General features: G+C 46.5%; 1 protein-coding gene across 2 annotated transcripts in view; it reads left to right on the top strand.

The window, feature by feature from the left end:
• The window catches only part of TRPC5 (transient receptor potential cation channel subfamily C member 5), a 103,744-nt gene extending 92,003 nt beyond the window's left edge, over positions 1-11,741 (top strand). The window contains exons 8-12 of one of the 2 annotated variants that reach the window (XR_012765509.1): positions 1,217-1,423; positions 1,604-1,645; positions 3,366-3,455; positions 4,166-5,315; positions 6,943-11,741. Coding sequence is in view for 1 of the 2 variants with exons in the window: in XM_075435625.1 (XP_075291740.1) it covers positions 1,217-1,423; positions 1,604-1,645; positions 3,366-3,455; positions 4,166-4,900 (1,074 nt within the window). In the remaining variant the exon portion in view is untranslated. Of the gene's footprint in view, positions 1-1,216; positions 1,424-1,603; positions 1,646-3,365; positions 3,456-4,165 lie in introns of both variants that reach the window. The other variant, XM_075435625.1, reaches the window with a different exon arrangement.
• The last annotated feature ends 9,567 nt before the right edge of the window (positions 11,742-21,308 follow it).

Raw genomic sequence — 21,308 nt, 5'->3', positions numbered from 1 at the left:
CGAAATCTCCTCAGAAACTTAAAATCCCGCATTGTCCTTTTCTCCTGCCTTGCGCTGTTCTTAGCCTAGATCATCGCGGCTTTGATTTAATCTCAAGTCAGATGCTGTTAACGTAAGTGCTGAACAGCTAAAATGTCATAGCCATCAGCTTAGCACTGTACTCTGCACCGATAACAATACACAAGTTCACCATTTAAATTCGGTGTACTGTTGTAAGCTTGGCTTGAAGGCTTCGAAATATTTCCTTCCTTTTCTGTCTAATGTCAGAATTTCTGCAGAACATACAAAGCAGTGGATTTTTTTACTTTAAAACTAGCACGAGACCCATTCTGAAGAGCCGCAGTATCTCTCTGGATGCAGGCATTAGGGTGGGTGTCTCTGCCCTGACGTCGTTGGCAGTGTGCGGATTGTCACTGGGCAGAACAGCCCATTGACTCCAGGGACGAGGGTACAAACAGCTTGGTGGGGGGGTCACCATTCTGCAGTCCGTGAGGTCGGTGTCTTGCATAGGCTCAGTGTTCCTTTCCTGGTGAGTGTATGGATCGGGTGCATACCTGTGCAGCTGTAAAATGATCCCGTTAACTTTCCATCGTTACTTTGTTGGGATGAAAAACACTAGAGGACAGCAAGCTAGCATGGTGATAATATAAATGAAAAGAAAACCCCAGCCAAACAGTAAAATGTCTCGTGGTTTCTGTAAGGATAATGCAGAGACAGGATTTAAAATACGGCACACATAAAATGTATCACTTCCTTACAAGAGCTGAACAAATGGATGCTATAGAAAAAAATACAAAAAAAAGAAAAGAAAGATCTTTTTCCAGGGAAGAATGTGAGAATTCATGGGATTTGGATATGAGAAACAACGGTTTGTGATAAAGGGCTAGCAAAAAGCAAAGTAAGAAATGTGTTTTCTTGCTTCTTGTATTGGTGAACTAATAAGCACAACCTCTAAAGCCGGGCTTTAGCATGTGAAATTCTTTTTGCTGAAAACGGCTGTCGTCTCATTTCTCAGTGGTTGGTATTTTTACACTCCAGCTACATTTCACGCTGATTTTTTTTAAGTACACCCCCAGCGAGGGAAATGGAAGAAGCGCGACCGCTTTGCCTGCAGCTGGAGAAATCCTTAACTGCTCATGTCCCCTCCTCAGCCGTGGGCATTTGCTCCAGCAAAGCCTGCCTGAAACTCCTGATGGTCTCTTCCCTCCTCTCGTAGGACCATGCGGATATTGAGTGGAAGTTTGCACGGACAAAGCTCTGGATGAGTTACTTCGATGAAGGTGCCACTCTGCCCCCTCCTTTCAACATCGTCCCGAGTCCCAAGTCATTCTGGTACCTTTGCAAGTGGATTCACAATCAGCTGTGCCCAGGCACCGACTCTGACGATGAACAGAAGAGGCATGAAAACCTCAAAACATTCACAGTAAGGAGCTGCATGGTTTTAGGCTTCATTTTTCGAGAGTGCTTGTGCGTGTTCAGGATCGCGAGGGCCATTGCTCTGCTGGTGCCGTAGAAGGTCTCTGGATGATAACTTGCTGAGAGCCATCGAGAGCTCTAGAGACAGGACTAAGCAGGTAACATATCTGTGCCTTTCTCTTCCCAGGAACGGCATGCTGACAACCTGATTCAGAATCAACATTACCAGGTAAGCTCTTCGGCACAGGCAGTTTTGACTCGCTGTTTCTTCTTCCTGCTCATTTTCTAATACCTCCATTCTTGCTTGCTTCTAGAATATATTTTGATAAGTGTAGGTCCTCTAGGAGGATTTTGCTTATCCTGGATTAAAACATTTCCTCATTAGAGGTGGGATGGTTCAGTAAGTCACTCCTAGCCTTTAACCCCTTCTGAAGTAGTGGAAAACTTGCTGGGTGGCAGCCTGGCTGAAGTCAAAGGTGACATCCCTGTTGCCACCAGAGGGATCAGGCTGTCATGCCACTCCGATTAAAACTGTTTCTGCAGCATTTTTACACACTCTTGAATTGTTTCTCTCCTGCTCTTTTTTTGTAAAGCATCCCTAACTCAAACAGTGGTTGGGATTTTCCTTTGGTTTGGACAGCTCAGGCAGGAGGAATGGTTCCTTTGTTGAATTTTGCTGGGTTTGTTTACTCTCAGTCTGCCTGTCATCAAGTACTCATCAAAGTCAACCTACGAAAGGATGAAACTGTATTAGAACCACCAGCTTCAGTACTTGAGTTCAGTGTGATGTATTGTGCTGGCATGCTGGAAGGAGAAAAAATTCTCCAGAAGGTTAGGTGGTACATTAGGCTATGCTGTCAAAAGCCATTAGTGATTTGTCTTACTTAAGACATCTCCTGCTTTTTGAAGAGTACTTCTGTCTGAAATTGATGTTTAACATAATTAGACACCTTTGTCAACAGATATTTGGTACTTTCTGACTTCACAGCACAGCTTACAGGTACCAACAGGGCAATCTCTTAAAAAAACCTCCCAGTAAAACCTTGGCATGGAGACCATCTTCATGCCTGGTGTTGCTCAGACTTGTTACCCCTATTTATGAAATGGGGGAAATGAAGGGAAGCGTTGGCATAGACTCTTCTGTATATCAAGATCAAACTCTGTGTACGTTGGCTGGCACAGATAAATGTACAAGCTCCAAGTACCAGTTTGCTTATAAATATATTATTTATATATATTATTATATGTAAAGCCAGCAAGGAGGTACACGAACACAGAGCAAACTGGATCTCATCCTTGGTACTGTAACAAACAGCCTGGGTAACCCAGAGCAGCGAGAGCCCTTGCAGAAGTCACGGCGGGTGTGATTCCGTCCTTCCAGCACTGTCCACGGACACCGCAGCAGCCTTCAAGGAGTTTCCACCCTGCCGCTGGGGAACTCGCAGGCAGCTGGCAGACGTGGTTTAATGTCAATGGGCATTGCCCCGCAGGGGCCTGCCTGGTCTTCAGGTTATTTGTTGCCAATGTACCCTCCCTGGCTTTCAAATGCTTGATCACCAGCCTTCAAACGGCAAGCTCAGCCTGTCAGGATGCGCAGTGCATACACATGAGATGATTGGTAATCTTACCAGCTGTCAGCAGCTGAGATTACGTGGCTTAAGGACATTTAGTAACATCCAGAAGTTTTTCTCAACGGCTTTACATATACAAAAAGTACAAAATACCTGGTCCCTGTCGTTACCACCCGAGCGTTCAAGGTGGAAGGTGTATAACCCTTTCCACGGGTTTGTTCTGTTTAAAAGAAGTGTTCAGTCTCTAACAGGAAGTGATTTTCTTTTTGGACAGCAGAGTCAGGACAGCCGCTGTCGGTAAGAGCTCAGTGAGATGCAGTCAGGGCAGAGTTTGGTCGGAGCCGGCGGCTGAGTCACTCGTGTTGTTTCCTATTCCAGGAAGTGATAAGAAATCTTGTGAAGAGATACGTTGCAGCAATGATCAGAACTTCCAAAACCAACGAAGGCTTAACTGAAGAAAATTTCAAGGTGATTTATTATTCCTTACTAATAATAATATTAATTCAAGTAGCCACTTGCAGAGTTGACGCTAACTTGTCAAGATGATGCGTAAGCTGCTGTGGAAATAGGACTGTTGCTGGAGCTGGGCCTATATATGATGTGCATGTGGGGGTTTTTTGAGCAGAGAATATTGTTGTCTTGAGTGTCTTCTCATAGGATCATCTCCCAGATTTTACAATAAAATATGTTACGTAGACAAAAGCGTTGGGAAATGGTAGGAATGAAGGATCTGATTTGAGTCAACATCACATTCCTAATCCTAACCCAGACAGAGCCAAAGAATGAGTCTGGGTTAATGGATATGAAGAACTTTACCAACAGAGCTAAAGTTGGGCCTGTCACCTACACAGGATTCCCTCTACATTTCTGAGTTTCAGCAGCGTTTCCCCTGTTCTGTAACTCCCTTATTTGACTTTTTTGGGGAGTACAGATGGCATTAGTTGAGAGGGCCAGTCCCACAGCCTTTGGAGAGAAAGATCTTGTGAGATGCTCAGGATTCCCAATACATTTTTTTATGTCGTGTCGCTGCATAATGAAGATGCATGTGGTACTCTTGTAGTGTGAGTTGGGATCAGCCATTTGTGTAACTCCGAACAGCTCTCCCAAGGGAACGTGATCATTCTTTCATGCTGCAGATAAAGCTGCGGAGTGTTAACTCATTTCTCCTCTCGCCCTAGGAATTAAAACAGGACATCTCAAGTTTTCGCTATGAAGTTCTTGACCTCTTAGGAAACAGGAAGCCCCAGAGGAGAAGTTATTCTACCAGCAGCACAGAGGTGTCCCAAAAGGATGAAACAAATGAGGATGGTGCTGGAGAAAAATCCAAAGCCAAGAGCGTGTCTTTCACTGTAGCCAACAAAAAAAAGGACTTCAATGTATCTGCTCTAATTAAAACTATGTCTGGGATCAATATGGTGGAAGAGAAGCCAAAAAGCAACGGGATCAGTAAGCGCTCCTTTGTCCGAAATGGAAACAGAGTTCAGAGACTTTCCAGCTCCAAGAAGGAGTCCTTTAAGAGACTGGGCCTGCTTTTCTCCAAGATGAATGGACACGTACCTGAACCACATTCAGAACCCATGTACACTATTTCAGATGGAATTATTCAGCCACACTACATGTGGAAAGACATTAAATATTCTCAGATTGATAAAGAGAAAGAAGAGAATTGTTCCAAAAGTGAAATTAACCTCAATGAGGTGGACTACAGCGGGAACACAAGACTTACAGGACAGAGCAAGGAGTGCCCTGTGGTTTGTACCAGCTCCCTTCACTGTGCTTCCAGTATTTGTTCCTCTAATTCCAAACTTATAGACTCGTCAGAGGATGTGTTTGACTCGTGGGGAGAGGCTTGTGACTTGTTTATAAACCAGTGGAAAGAGGGGCAGGAGGATCACGTTACAACTCGGCTATAAGTAAAGCTATCTTAACACTCGCTGGAAAACTTAGCCAATTATTTGTAGTTGTTCGCTCTCATCCGATTCAGCGTTACTATTTCCTTTCTGTCCACAGGTGGAAAAAAAAAAAGTGTAAACCCACTTCTGTTAGCCTATTTTATAGCCATCCGCACCTTTTTTAATTTACTTTTTTTACACTCACAAACACTAAACGAAAGGTTTCCCCGTTTATAAGGTCACTATAAACCGCAGGAATCCCGTTGGATGCAGTCATGGTCTCCAGACCCCCGCAGACTTCAGACACGCTGGTGGTGAGTGAGGGGTTTCTCCAGTGCTCTCACCATCCTCCCACCGCCACTGGGTTATCGCTGCTGCTGTCCAGCGCAACCGGCTCCGCGCCCCGCTCGGTTTTCCTCGTCCACACAGCCAGCTGGTGAGCAGTGGCTTAGCAGGAGGCTGAGCATCACCTTTAATATTTTTTTAGAAAGGGTTTCAACTTGTAACTGGCTTTTTGTTTTCTTTGAGCAATACGACCTCTGATTCTTTCGGCTGTGCGTGTTTTTTCAGATTGTTTATTATATTAATATTGTAAATTGTTACTGAATAAGAGCCCCCTTTGACCATCCAGCTAGAACATGTTATGATTTGCTTATTTACCTAATTCCCATCAGAAATTCCCCTGGAGGGAGCAGAACGACCTTCCCGTTAGGCTGACAGTGGAAGCCAGCACCGGGTCTTGCTCCCAACTTCTGCGTAGATGAGCTGACCCCGAACCAGCCGTGGCTGACTGCAGACCTCAGGGTGGTTCTCGTCTTTCTAACGGGCTGAACCCCTCGAGCTGTATCTGGTTTTTGAAATCCCTGATCTTACATCCACTGTCGCATTTGCTTTTTGCTGCATATCCGATGGCTGTCAGGCTTTAGGGAGAAAACCGTCCTCCTGGCACAGGGGAAGTGCTAAGAGAGATCGCCTTCCCTGGGCCCGTGAGCTGTGTTTCTGAAAAGCAGCCTAAGCAGTAGCAGCTCAGACTGCATCTGGCAGCCTGGAAAGTCGCTGCAGTTCCTCTCCTAAGGCACAGCAAAAAGGAGTGCGGCAGTACATGTCATCTTTTATTTCCCCAGTTGTGGTAGCGTCTGGACAGGGCCTAGCACTGTCCCTGCTTTTGTCCGAAGGAGCATCAGAGAGGGGCGAAGACAACCCCATCAAGGGCAAAATGGTTGAATTTTTTTTAACAGTGACTTTTTATTTTTAACAATGTGATACTTGAACTTCCTTCTGCAGTGTTGCTAGGAAACACAGATGATTGGCACTCACTTATCCCCACTTCAGAGCTGTTATTAGTCAGCTGCTTTCTTGGAGGAAGCAGGTCCTGACCAGGAGCTCAGAAGCAGCTTTCCCCTATGACCGAGCTCCGTTTCTGCGCGCCCACAGTCACGCTCGAGGCTCTGTTCCCAGTAGAGCTTACACAAGCTAGAGCACACCCCAGGGCGGCTGCCAAAAATCACCTCTGCTGGGAGGTGGGTTGTGAAGTGCATTTGTAAAAGCAGAACGCTGGAAAATTGACGCCTACCACTGGCACTGGTCAGATTTTACCAGCAAGGGGCAGGAGCAGCTCTCAGGGCAGCACGGAGGGGAGGGAGGGGAGGGATTTCTCGTGACAGCAGTCCCCCACAAAAGAGATGCTGCCCAAGGTTTAAACCTGGCTCCTGCTACGGAAAGCCACCTTGTTGGGATTTCCCTTGGGGCACCTATGTGATGGAGCACAGCTACATCGGAGAGATCGACGGCGAGCGATGCAGCCAGCTGCTCCAGCTCACGGGATCTTTCACGACAGACCTCGGGGTGGAGACCGTGGCTCTAGGCCAGCTCTGGCATCAAGAAAAATCAGCAACTAGGCGCAGAGTCTCAGAAATGTTTCTGTGTTCCTTGCCTATGACACCAGTCTTGCTACCAGCATGTGGTAAAAAGCCCAAAATATTTAAGCCTCTAGCTGTGTTAGTTAAGGCAGAATGAAAAGCATTTTTGTACCAACAGATTTCAGGCTTTCTTACTAATTGCAGGGTTAGAGTTGTCTTTGAAAACTGCATCTCCTCTTCCTTTACGAAATGCTGAGCAAGCTGACATTGGCGCGACACGAGGAGACTTGCAAAATCTGAGGGTCAGAAGCAGCTTGCTGATCGCTGGGGACGAAGTCCAGCACCCCCGGTTTTTAAGAAGCAAATCCACCGACAGGCAAGAGCCGCAGGCAGAACCAACCGAAAGAAATCCTCAAAGCAGCTCCCAGGAAAAGCCCTACGGTTCAACAACCCAAATGGAGCACGTTTCTGGAAAGATGAACATTAGCAAGAGGTGCTAGAGGGGGCCAAAGGAAAGGGTTTGAATCATTTTATGCCTCACCAAACCACACTGCAGTCTATGAACTCTGCTTGTCGTGGGGCCAGCAAATCTTGATGGCATTTCCTGTGTTATGAACAAGAATGAAAACACTTCAAGAACGGTTATGCAGATTACATCAGCTGGGTTGGAGGCTGGGACAGAAGCGGGGTTCGTACCTGCGGACAGCAGACAGGCTTTCAGGTTTTCCACGAGAGCAAGCACACCGCTGCTGGGGATGATCAGATCGTGTCATTCCAAGGCAGCACTGCACGAACAGGTACAAACAACACAATGAACCGCAATTCACTCCACAGTGGAGCCCCCCCAAAATGTAAAAACCACACTGGGCAGCACCAGTCCCTCCTCCTGTGCAAACCGCGCGAGTCGCCTTCCCTTGCTGTGTCCTGGGACCGCCCGTGAGCTCACCTGATGGATAGCGAAAGTCTCCCGATAACGTTACGTGAAAGGCGAGAGCCACGTCACACGGCTGCTTGGCTGCGGCTCCCCTGGGATTGGTTTCGTGACTCAGATACTTCCCAGCTCCCAGCTATGAGCTAGTTTGAGCCGACTTCGGAATTTAATGCAAATATTTGATTGGGCTGTGATTAATACGTGTGTCCAGGAGTTGGCAAAGCTGTCAGATTGGTCCCCCAAAAGGCAAAATTCTGTTTGATTGCATCTATGCATCCCCTTTGGTAGCAATAGACTTTATAGCAGCTGGTGATTATTATTATTACTACTCTGAAACAGGAGCCTCAGGGGAGGGAAAGTGAAGTATCTCATGAAAAATACATCTGATAAGCAAAACCTGGGGGTTTTTTTGTAATTCACTTGCAGTCACAGTATTTGGGGTTTCACTGGCATTTTTTCCATTTTCAGTTGCTCAAAAAGCAAACACGTTTTAGTGAAAGGTATTCTTTCCTTCCAAGAAATCGGTGAACTACCCCAGTGCTGTCTGTGCAAGCAAGCAGGGTGGGAGCTGACGGGACGCTTGGAGCTTCTCTGGTGGGGATTTCAGCTTTTCCTTGGCTTGGGTTCAAGAGGTACAGCTGTGCTCCGGCCCCTCTTCCGTGGGCTTTGATAGCAATCCTGACACATCTGCGAGGAATCCGGAATCGGGAACACCAGAGATCTCGACCACTCACCCTTTCTTTAGGTTTCTCACCTCCCATCCCCGGTGTCACTTCCACCTGGCTTTTTAAAGCAGGACACCCACAAATGATCATCAATTCCAAAGTTAACAAACGCCACCCAGGGTTAAGCACATCAAACAGAGCTAGGAGTGTTTATACTCAGGTCAGAGATTGAAGAAATTGTTCCAGAAACAAGAAATTAACTGACAGCTCTCTGCAGGTTACTTGGATAACTGCATTTGTATGTTGGTCATGTAGTGGCACATCTGTAAATACTCCACGATTTCTGTATGTGGTCCCTGCAGAGGAAGCGCGCACGGCGGCTGGAGCACGGGAGTAGAGAGCAGGGCTTCCCAGGGCTCATCCCAGCTCTGCCACCCACTCACCTGTGACCTTGGGCAAGTCACTTACCCTCTCGAATGCCTCAGTTTCCCCATCTGTAAAATAGGGATAATAATACTTACCTACCTCGCAGCGGGGTTAGTTCATTATTTATAAGCACTTTCAGATCTTCAAATTAAAGGCGCTATATACAGTAAGTAGTTAATATTCGTAGCAGTAGTACGTACTTTTATTTTCTTACAACTAATTCAGGGTAGGATTTAACTGTATGTCCGTTACGAAAGTTTTCCATGTAGAAAACTAGCATGGTTTCCCACAAAGGGAATTTAGGGGACTTCTGCAGCAGACAGAGAGCAGGAGCAGCACACCCTGGCAGCCTAAACTCCACACCCTTGCTTCTGTGATTTACATCTCACCCTTAACGCCACCTTACTGTATTTGTGTTTCATCCTTCTTCTGATGGTACATGTTTAGCAGAAACAGCCACTGTAAATATTAAAATATTTAAATAAATACAAACCCTTACCTTTTAAAGAGGTTAAAACTGGTTGATGCAACAAGCTCCTAAGGTTCCACGGGCAGCCCAGCAGTGACGCAGGCGCACACGGCGGGACACTGGAGTAGGGTTAGAGGAGAAGTTCACCCCACCACCCGCGTCCCTGCGAGGGGCTCTTCGCCCTGGTTCTCTCTACGTACACTTTGGTTTCTGTAAGTGCTTACTCAGGATAAAGGTCCTTGGCGGGAGTGACCGGCGCTCTGAGGTTTGACTTGCACAGCAGCCTGAGCTCCCTGCCAGGAGTGGGAGCAGTTGCAGGGACGCTGCACCGGGTATTTGGACAGTCACTGATGGGCTGAGCAAGGATCTGATTCCCTGCTGGGTTTTCTAGCGGTTAGAAAACTACAGGAGCACCTGCTGCTCTCACACCATTCAGCAAGTGTCCCACTTCCCTTGGGACTTCTCAGCTGTGCTCTGGTATTTCTACTTTCCTTTTCGAAAGGCCAGAATCTCCCCAAAAAGCCTATTTCAGTTAACCAGGAGGAGGTGCAGCTCCGGCTTAATTTCTGGCTGAGTTCTCCTTCAACCAGTTAACTTGTCCTGCAGCGGGCTAACGCCGTCCCACAGCCACATCCATGAGAAAGCTCTGTGCAGCCTCCGAGGCCGATTGCCAAAGAAACGGGACCAGCCTCCCGCCTCCGTTCAACTCCAGTCAAACAGAATGGCAAAAAACCCAAGCAAAACCATCCCAGCCACCAGGGCTGCCTGGAATTAACACCGGCTGCTCCTCAGCTACAGACTCCCGGGAGGCGTTGTCAGGGCGGATGCACTGCGAGGGCCTCCCGGGTGCTGGAAGCGCCAGCAACTCTCATTCATGGAACGGTAAAATTAATTGGAGTCGGTGAGACTACAGTGAATAATAAATCAGCTCACTGGAGGAGCATCTCAAGTACACTGTTACCAACATCATCTGCAGTTTGCAGTGAATGCGTAACTTGAAGCCTAACCACCATAAAGTCAGCCCCTGACTGGATTTTTGTTTTGCGGGAGGTGGGGAGTGCTCTGGGCTGGCCACAGGAGCAGATTCTCAATGCGTCTGTAATTTGATTTCCTTTTCACACTGCTGCTTTCCCCATTTCAGGCCACGACACTTTCACAAACGAGGCATTTCTGTATTATTCACACAAATGCCTCCACCCGAAACAGCTGCTGCTCTGCAGTGAGTTCCTGACCAAGAGCGATTGTTTGAAAAAGAGAACACGCTTTATCTAAAAAGGTATCTATCTCCAAAAGGCAGAAGCGATTGCTCCTCGTCTGCCGAACGTCTGACAGTATTTTATGCTTCAGGGGAAAGGCTTTTACCTGCTCCGTTCCTCTAAGGTGTGCAAAACAAAACCAAAACCCCCAACAGCAACCGAAGCCCCCTCGCCTTGCTCACACCGCCCGCAGTTTCTTCGAAGCCAGCCTGGTGTTGCCGTTCCTTCCGTGCATCCAGACCCTCCTGCCTGGCACGTCCCCCGTCAGCAGGGCAGCTCTGGTTCTTTTGGGGGAGCTTTCCCCCCGCCCCCCTCCCATTTAAAGTGTTCCCATCTCAGCAGTAACTCCTCGGCCAAAGAACCGACGTGCTTAGGCCAAGGTGCGACGGTCGAGGAGCCTGCCTCCGAGCACATCGGCGAAGAGAACACTGTGATACCTTCAGCCAACAGAGCGAAATGCCTTTGGACTCTAAATAGTTGTTTTTGAGCAAGGGGGCACTTTTTGGTGTAGCTATTTTTGGGGTATTGTATAGTTTTCTTTAAAAAGAACTATTGAACGCGGTTCTGCGGGGGGGCTGGGAACTGGAGGGCTAGGGATTGCTGGGACACCAAGGCTGGCAGCAGATGCTCTGCACTTTATTTTCTATACGGCGAGCCCTGGAGAACCGGGCTTTCTCTGCAAACAGTTTTTTTAGCAATCAAGTTTTAATATCAAATCAAATCTTCATAAAAAAAAAAAGCGCTATCACTGAAACAGCTTCACCCCGAGCATATTTTAAAAATATCGTTTCACTTCATGGGATAAAAAAGGTGAGGCTTTTTTTCCTCCTTGCTCTTTATTTTAGTTTTAGTCAAAAACTTGATGGCCTTTTCCAGGCAAAAGAGCTTTGAGATGTTGTAAGAATTTTGCATATGTAAAGATGGAGCAGGGACCTCGGCATTTGGCAGTGGAGTAGTAACAGCCAGTGCTAGAGAAGGGTGGGGAGGAAAGGGGAAGAGCAAAAAGCAAAAACAAACGCTGAGTTTTATGTACTTTTCTACTTCCATCTTTTCTGTCCATAGCACAGACTCCATGTCATACCCTCATATAACATGTAAAAAAGAAATGATGTACATAATAAATAAAATTATTTATTTTATGTGTATTTTTAGCTTAACTGTAAGCTGAAAAAAAGAAAAAGCATTTAATTTTTTCCCAAAAATGTAAGCCTATTGAAATTCAAGGTGTTTCTACCTTTTCAGATGTAACATTTCCAGCTGCCTATTGATAATAAACATTTACGAACAGCAACAGATCTGACATTTTACAGTTTTTTTAAAATCGTGTTCAGCACAGACTTCAAGGGCTGTCAGTGGTCAGAGGGGCACTGAAGGACTCCGGTTCTAAGAGGTTTCTATTGGTATTCACATAAAAAAGAGATGGCACAGTCTGGTTCCCTACAGCGAGGTCAGCCACCCAAACTGGAGCAAGTGTTGGTGGGCAAGAGCTGAACAACGCCTGGCTGTGGAAAAAAACCAGACAAACCAGCCCAAATCTGCCCACCTAAACCCAGTCATCACCCAGTCTGCAACAGAAAATAGCAAACCACAGAAGTGCCGGTCAATAAAACGCACGGCGTGAGCGCACTTACTCCTCTACAGAGAAGTCTAAGTTTTATTTTGCTCCCCAAGGATACCTTTTGAGCAGCATGACGACATCAGCCGCGCCGGAACATACCAGGAGATCGCTAACGGTGTAGAAGAGTCACTGGGCAACAGGCCACGACTGCACTGCCACTGACTGCTCACGTGAAGCTGTCCTCCAGGCACCGCTCTCTGACCTACTGGGGCATACAGGTACACGTCCAAGGGTTTCCCTCAGCTACTAGAGGCCCCTGGTCAAGCCTCCGGCAAAACCAGAGCTTCCCTGAGTTAAACAACGGCAACAGCCCTTCGCTGGAGACGCAGAAGATCCCTGCGCGAGGGGGCACGCAGAGAAGGAAACACAGTCCGTGCCGAAAGCTGCCGCAAAGCTCGGGACCACAGTGACCCACAGCTACAGAATGTTCAATACCCACACAAAGACAGAAGGCTGCTCGTTTTTGGTTTGTTTTTTTTTTTTTTTTTAAATAAAAAAAAGGACATTTTGAAGTTGGATCTGCACATTCCCATGCACATCAGGAAGCCTACGAGTTCAAAGTTAAGGCACCCTGCATCCCCAGCTAGAGTAACCACTCCAGAAACGGGAACCGAGCTGCGCCTGGAAACACCTTCCAGCCCCTTGGCCGCCCCTGCAGAGGCAGACAGATGTGCTGCAGCAGAAAATGGCTGACCAGGGAGGGAGGCAGGAGGCAGGGCAAGAAGTTTCGCAGTGAATTTTACCTCCCCTTACTCGCACCTCCTGAAAATCAATACAAATCACGCATTCACATAAGCACCGCAAACATTAGAACAAACAGTTTTTGCTGTGAGCTATGACAAAGATTAAAAAAGTACTGGTTTAAAAAGAGTCAGAAACCACAGTTTTAGATTTGATTGGAAAATGCAAACAGGCAGGGTAGGGAATATATAAAGGAGAGGGAGTTAGATGGTCCATTAATTTCATCATTATAGGATATTTCACTTTCTCTTAGAAGACCATTTCCTCCACCACAACGAAGTCCAGCAGTCGCCACAGCTACGAGAGCAGAATGACACTTGTCTTGGGGCGAGCCCCCGCACCCCGAAGCTAGAGGCAACACGGTCACCTGCTCCAGGGAGGGCAAGATTTAGCCTCTGGAATAAAAGTATTGCCACAAACCGAGCCCAGCGCATGCAAACACCCCGCTCCTGGCACTGCGATGGCCACGCGCGTGGACATGACCGAACGGCAGTGACTGCCTGTGCGCGGGCTCTCAGCCCACGACTTGGTTGTCTGTAGGAGCTTCTAGATACTGGCCTCCCCAGCAAAATTTAAACTCTGATCTCATTTCAAAGCTATAAAGTCCTGTTCCAAGGGTTTTATCTTCATCCCTTATGAAAAAAGCAGTTGCTTGGAAGTCGATCTGGATTTATATGCTGAATATCTTCCATATATAATGCAGTCTTTGATGGTGTCATTTTATGAAGGAGAAAGGTATCCAGCAGCACTGCAGAGAGATTTGGAAGCTGGGAGTAAAACAAAACAACCGAGCTAGAAAAACAACTTGCTGTAGGAATCCGTTTGCTGTTCTTATGCGATCACGGGGCAAACAGAGCACAGGAGCGACAGCCCAGCAGGCTAATGCTGCTGGCAGGCAGAATCAGCGTGGCTTTTCTCTATAGTATTTGTAATAATTACCTTCAATAATAGATAGATTTTACAATTCAAATGACTTCAGGAGGAAACTCGTGCTTCTGGTGAGTGGCAGCAAGGCCACGGACGCTAAGGCACACGGACCTAGCGCTGCTCGGGCTGCGGAGGAGAGCTGGGGGGGACACAGCAGTGTAGAAGAGACCAACAGACTTGACGCAAGCAGCTCGCGCCCCAGAGCACGAGAACTACGGCTGATGGCCGCGTCTTTCATCCTTCACGAAGAGAAGAGGCTTGGCTCCGAGCGTGTCTCCAAGGGCTGTGAAACCAGAAGTGCTCGCATCCAGAAAGAGCGCTCTGCGGCGCTGCCAGCTCATGGATCCCTCCCGCACAGCCCTCGGGTGTGAACTGAACACGAGCCCCTGCCTTTCAGATATAAAAACATGGTGTGGAAAAGGAGGTGGCAAGCACGGCTATTGCAGACTTGCCTGCACGACTCTTCTGTTCTCCCTATTAAAGACTGAAAACCCATCAAGAAAAAATAAAGAAAAGCGAAAAACAAATCAGGATCAAATCTTTACCTTAAAAATTCATTATTATGCAACACACTTCAAGAAACCCAATAAAGAAAAAAAGAAAAGAAAAAAAAAAATTTGAAGGAAAATAATTGTTCCCAACAGAAGTCAATACTCATGGATTTTCTGTGCTTCTATTTAAGGATAAAATATGCTTATGGCTGCAAGCTACATCCTGCCACCCCCGTTCATGGCAATTCTGCTGGGCACGAAAAACCCTGAGCATGGGTCTGGGACCAGCCTGCAACACAGCTCTCATCAAACGGCGTGCCAAGGTACGCCAGGCTGGATGGTCACCAGGCTGACACCGAGTTCCCCGCAAAGACAGACCCTGAACCCCCACCTTGGCACCCGCAGACCACACCTGCACACACACCTCCCAGCAAAACCCCCGCTCAAACACACCCCCAGAATTCTACGTAATCAAAGACGTGAATTGTCCAAGCCGCAATTACCTGCTGGAACACGCAACCACAAAATGAGGAATATTACTAGCGCGGGGATGCTGCAGCCAGACCCAGGCATCTCCAGGCGAGGAGATGGCTGAAGCACGAAGCAGGCTGGCTGTGGTTTAGGTAGCGCTGTGGCTTTTTTGGCAGCCGTTTTAGTAAGTGGTGTAGAGCCACTGTAATGCCACACAGCTCGGGAAAGCAGAATTGAAAAGACTCCAGCATCTACCTGAATTCCTGCACCAGCCCAAGCTCTTTGCCGTTAACAGAAAGGTAGCGTTTCCTGACCTATGGAAAGCATTGAGCCGCCAGCTCCAGGACACGCTGCTCTCTGCTCCCCACAGCCCCTACTTGCTAGCTCAAAAAGTTAATTTTGAGCCTAAACAGCCCTGGCAAAAATACATGTATAAAGTCACAGAGGTACCTCTGTATATCATATCCATAAATAAGTTAACTGGCCACATATTACATATATTATTACATCAATTCATGTATTTTCATGTATATCAAAGTGGCCAACATGGCCGTGATAGCCATGGCTAATGCTGAATAATCCAGCTACTAAAAGGGTAAGCAAAAACACGCAAAAAACATGACTCCGCACCAGAATTATCAGTCAGTGTTTCTAAATTTAAAAGAAAAAAAAAAAAAAAAAAAAAAAGGGGTTGACTTCAGGAGAGAAACTAACACCAGAAGATAAACCACCAACATGGAGCGCTGATAACCACTGGCACAGAAACAAGCAGGGCTGTCCGTTATTCGCAGCTAAAGCCTTGAAGTGGAAGATACTCCCTCCGGCGCTCGGCAGCAGATGGCACCTGTGACTCCATCGCAGAGACTGCAGTTCTTAAGTCTGTGCCATTTTAAAGTTCATCAAATAAGTCACATGCTTCAGTCGTTCCTTTCAGACGTTAGTCCAGCGAATGTTTTTCCAGATAAAGGAGGAAAAAATCCTGTGGTATCTTCTCCCTTTTCCTGAGAAACGTCTGTGCAAGTCGAGTGCTTCTCCAGAGGCTGAAATACAAAGGCCAAGGTCCTCGCTGCCACTAATCACCGTGTAAAATCATTTTGTGTGCGTATTGTTTTGTGGTGTTTCCCCCCCCCAACCAGCACAGCAGCTCATGATCGAATTAGCTATTCAGGAGTCATTTTCATCACGCTTTGACTTCTTACCTGGCTCCTCAATCTTGAAAAGCCATTATTAAACTGCTAAGTTAAACGTACAGCAATTAAAGATTTGAGAAGATCGACCAAAAACCAAGCTTGCAACCCTCCTGACAGAGGATTATATTACCAACTTCTCTTAAGGAAGGGGGAGGGGGGAACTACCAAGAATTTGAAGGAAACAGGATCAACACCAAAGGTACTACAGGAATTTAAGATAAAACTGTAAAGGACTCACTTTGTCCTACTATGTTTTTGCTTTTATGGTTACTTACAAGGGAAACCGAAGGAAATGCACTTTTTCCCACTGCCAATTCCGCAGGCAGTCCCCTTTTCACCACCAAAGAAAGAGAACAAATAAAATCACTGCACAGTAGCATGGGTCCATAGAGTTGATTTCAACTTTGGCAAATGGCAATCGTACCACTGTCTGCAGCTACTGACTTTATCTCCGTATCTAAGGCAGGCTGCATTTGAATTTGGAGGACTCCAATTCCCTACAAGATCAGGCAGCCACGGCTTCCAGAACCCAGCTCAGAGACCCAAATGCTGAAGTTGCGTGAAAGGCAGGAAGATTTGTTAAACAAGTGGCTTTGCTGGTTTCAGGGCCTCTGGCACTGAGCCAGCATCACCCACACTTGTGCCGTTGTTCGTCAACAAAGACACAGCCAGAGCTTTCCACTGCACTTCATTCCCATGCTGAAAGCTTCTGCTGCTCTCTCCTAGAAGGCTGGAGCAGCCTTAGCCCATGCAAGACAACTGCATTTCTTCAGCCCAGGCTGTTGGGTGACTAATTGCCTGGAACATAACCTGCCAGTGATAAACGACCACTCATTTTCATGTGTTCAATGCTTTTATTTTGTGCTACCGGTGCAAATTAAACACCAAGGCTACCACCATTTGTGCAAAAGCTTTCACAAAACAAGCATTCAGCAACACAGGATAACGTTTGGGAAACAACACTAAGGTACAGCTGACAAACAAGAAACAAGAGAAACCAAGGGCAGGAAGTAAGCTTAGAGCTCCCAGATTTACATTCCTTGAGGCACGTCATGAGGTGCAGGGTTAGGTGAGGCAATATAGCCGACTTGGTGCAGTGGTCCAGAACTTACAGCATTAGCAATTGGCAGAGAATTTCCATAGGGTGGATTTACTGGATGCCAGGTACTAATACAGAGATAGGCAGGTACTAAAGAATCAAACCCAAGAAGAGACTGCTGGCTGAAGGGGTCCGACACCACTGGGTAATTGGCCCACAGGACAGCGGTGGAGGCTCTGCATGTCGGAAGTTACCTTAAAAAAACCTTAAAAGCAGTTTTCTTTCCTAGCCCCTTAAAATACTACACACACCAAAAAAACCCCACGCAGCCGACCAAAACAGTTACTGCAATACCTGCAGCAACAGCCACCTCGTCTCCACATTGCTTCTCTGTCAGAAATTTTTACAACAGAGAACTCTTCAGCAGGACCAGAGTTCCCACAACACAGAGCAATGGTGCTACCCAGCTGGGCAAGTCCTAGAAGACTCCAACCACACACCTCTACATAAGCTTTGATGTCTCATCTAAGTAAACAGATTTTCTTAAGAGCGCCTCAGGTTCCTCCCTTTATCTTCACGAAAACAGCAATATTTATCCACCATCCTCCACAAAAACACCACCACCACAACCCTGAGTACAACAACTAAACATACATACTACTGTGCTTCACATTCTGAGCTACAACTTTGCTTCCTGAGCTACACACTTTCATCTCCACCAAGCAAGCCTACACGTATCAACAGCAAGTGCAGAGGATGCACGTGCAGCACAGCTGGAAGCCTTAACTACATCAGTACCTTTGTCAAGAAACCCAGTAGTTTTTACAAGCAATTTACTGTACTCATTTAAAAGCACTTACTTGCAATCCCAGGTTAAAATAATACCTCAAGACCTTTGTATCTGAAATTAAAGGATATGACATTAAAGAGCAGAAAAGTATAAACCAAGAAGCAACAGAAATTTACACACATTAAGAGCATTTTAAGTTACTCCTACCTAATGAATGTTTTAGCACTACTTTTTCTTTAAAGTTTTGAGGGTAAAGAATACATCTTAAATATAAAAAGTTGTTAAAACTAGTTTGTCTTTTTAAGTTAATCCCCTCAGATACCTGCACAATAGCTGACCACTTGCCTGACCAAGTTATTACAAAACTTCAACAATTACAGTAGCTTTAATTTTCATTTATTCACCTTGATTAATCGAGTGATAATTGTCAGTGTTGTTACAACTCTCCACTGTCTAAGCGACTAGGACTTTAGCAATTCCGTGTGCCTATGAAGGCTGGGTTTTCAGACAAAAAACTATTTCAGCAAGTAAGAGTTTAATTATAAGCCCCTTCAAAAAAATCACGCTTTAATACTGTGATGCAGTTCTGCAACTGTGCATGAGAAAAATTCTCGATTTCTCAGAGATCCAAACACAGATTTGTTTTAAAGGCTCAGGAAGAACAAGTCCTGTTCCACAGCGGTAGGTGTGCATGTGCGTGCACACACACAGACTTTGCTGCAGAGAGGCACAGCGTCAAACGCAAACCCCAAGAGTTCTGAAATGCTCGAGGATTTGTTCCTCTGCTGCTGTTGCCAATTCTCAACTCTCTTACTGTTCAGCACTTCTGATCAGGGCAACAATCCACACAGCTATTTCAGGAAGCACACACGGATCCTTCCCTACACCTCACAGCTGTGAGCTTTCTCCTGGAAGTGCTGGCAATGTGGCTGTGACATTGACCACAGCCAGTAAAATATTAAAAATAACACAAAGGCTCACAAAAACGACAACTTCTCACTATCCAGCTGAAACGGCATCTACATTTGGAACAAGGAGTTTTGCGTTTGTTTTTTTAATCTGATTTTGTTCTTCAATTGTTTATGCAAATCTATGCAAAAGAAGCAGCTGCTTCATGGCAGCGATAACACTACAAAGGAGGAGCTGGGAGACTGAAGTGACAAACTGATACTGGAGAGACTGACGTCTGTGGAATGCTGGAACAGAAGCCAGTACAGTAGGAGACCAGTTTTTGTTTATATTCCGCTTTTAGATGTCTAGAAATCAAGTCAGTCTTCAGGAAAACACGACTACCTTATGACGCCACAGCTAAGCCAAAGAAAGTTAACTACACTGACACGAAAATACAAAGACCACGCTGACGACTGATACAAATCTCACCTGACAACGCACCAGGACTAAAGCACGGGAACATTTTTCCTGCACTGGTGGGAAGCTCTGCTCAAGCCTGAACCCTGCTGCAGGCTCTGGAACACGGCATCACCAAGCGGTCTTTACCAACAGCTCCTTCAAATACGAGGGCACAGCCAAGGGTCGGACACCTGAGGTCACCACGTCAATAAACACGTTGCACAAGCCCTAAGGCTCCATAAAATAAAGATCCAAGAGACTCTGAAAATCGCAACAAACGCAGAAGTACCAAGGAATACTAAGGCACGCGGCAGGTTTTCCTCCCAAGCCCAGGGCTTCAGCCTGTCAACAGTCACACTCCCAGTCTACACCAGGCCTGCAAGGATCTGCAGCAAAGTGCACAGAGCTCGAGGCCAAGTACACCAACGTACTTCATCCTGCCTCTCCATTTCTGAAGTTAAAGGCCACAGAGATTATACTACAGCTGTGTGACAACATGAACACCACATGCAAATCCTTAATAACTGCCAACCAAAACATCCTTCAAAACATTTCTACAGTCTATGCCAAGGAGGACACGGCCAATGTTCTGTGGAGTGACTCAGCTGAAGAGCTACAGGCAGGGGCCGAAGAGGTTATTAATCCCCCCCCACTCCAGATTCTTGTCAGTACACTTCACACCCAGTTCTCCCAAGTGCTAAAATGCTCAGTTAAGGGCATTCAGTTAAAGCAGAAAATGTTAACTCGGACGCGTCCACAGTAGTGTCATCTAGAGCGATGCTACTGCGGCAGGGCAGCGGAACACAGAACATTCAAGATTAACAATAATACCAGGAATGGAGAGCACCCGCCAGAGAGTGGAGTCACTGCAGAGCACATTCGCAGTACCGGTGAAAGCACGAGGCCTTTGGACAGCCGTGCCATAGTGTTTTGGAACCTGCCTTTTTCCAGATGAACTTCTGACAAGACAAGCATGTTACGTGGAAAACGCAACTGAAAGAACCCATAGCATTTCAGCCCAAAGATGTTCTGCAGCCAACCAGATGTAGCTACCTGATCTGCAGGCATCAAGAGCAGCTCTTTATCTTATGTGAAATTAGCCCCCTACAATTAGTACATAGAGGAGAGTCCCATGCAGGGACAAGAGAGCTACTTTAGATGGCAAGACGTTGGAACAAGCATGAAACAATGTGCATTACTAAAATATTTTATGCTTCAAGTAATACATTATGGAATCTGTATGTATTTATAGATGGCTATTATAACAAGCTAGCTATGATGCACAGACTTTCAACAGATCCAGGGGATAGGAGATAACTAAAAAGCCTTCAACCAATGTGCAGAGCTACACCCGCTACGTGAAGAACAGTAACGTAAACAGGCAGCCTGCTCTGCACTGCCGCTCTTCAGAGCGGGCTACAGCTCACCTCTAGCTTGGCCTCACTGCTGCCAAAAATAGCTTCCCCCCATGCTCCCTGCCGGAGCAGGCAGACAGCTGGAGCTGTTGTACATGAGGCAGTGGCAACCCAGGTAACCGTAACTGAACGCCAGCTCCTACCCAGAGCATTTCTGCTCCAGGCTGGGCACTGCACATTAGGACAAGCTCAAGCTTGCTATGAAGAGGACAAGCAGGCTGAATAACCAAGTTCTTTTACAGCCTTAACCAGTATCTCAAGAGGAAAATTAACTGTAGGAAACATGGGTGAAGGGAGCTGCCATGAACTTCTGCATTCTGAAAAGAATTTCCTAGCAAAGCATTTGACACTGATGGCGAAGTGGTGAGGGCGGGAAACCAAAGCAGAGACTTCCAATTCCCACACAACTCAAGGGCAACAGTCCCCTCCAAAACATGAAAGCAACAAGTCAGCAGTGAAGTGACAACTACTACGAAGTCATTTTAAGCCAAAGCAAGTGATACCTTTCTTTTTTGTTTCAACAGCCTTTTAGCATTTGCCTTGGATGGGTAGGAAAAATAAAAAACAGGAGGGGAAGATGTAACAGAAAACAAAGACATCCAGGTCCACAGCCATATTATGTACACTCTACCTGGCCTCCCTACAGAAGGGAAGGTTCTATGACCACGTGAACTGCTGTCTGTGGGGGAACTGCTGTTGTGACACTGGCTGGAGTGGAGGCAGCAGCATTTGAGGAGAAGCCTGTAGCTGGAGCAGCATAAACACCTGCTGAGGTTGAGACTGCTGCAGAG

Source organism: Opisthocomus hoazin, chromosome 14 (genome assembly GCF_030867145.1).
Source record: "Opisthocomus hoazin isolate bOpiHoa1 chromosome 14, bOpiHoa1.hap1, whole genome shotgun sequence".
Lineage (NCBI taxonomy): Eukaryota > Metazoa > Chordata > Aves > Opisthocomiformes > Opisthocomidae > Opisthocomus > Opisthocomus hoazin.
Note: the sequence above shows the minus strand (reverse complement) of the source record. Positions and strands in the feature narration are given on the sequence as shown.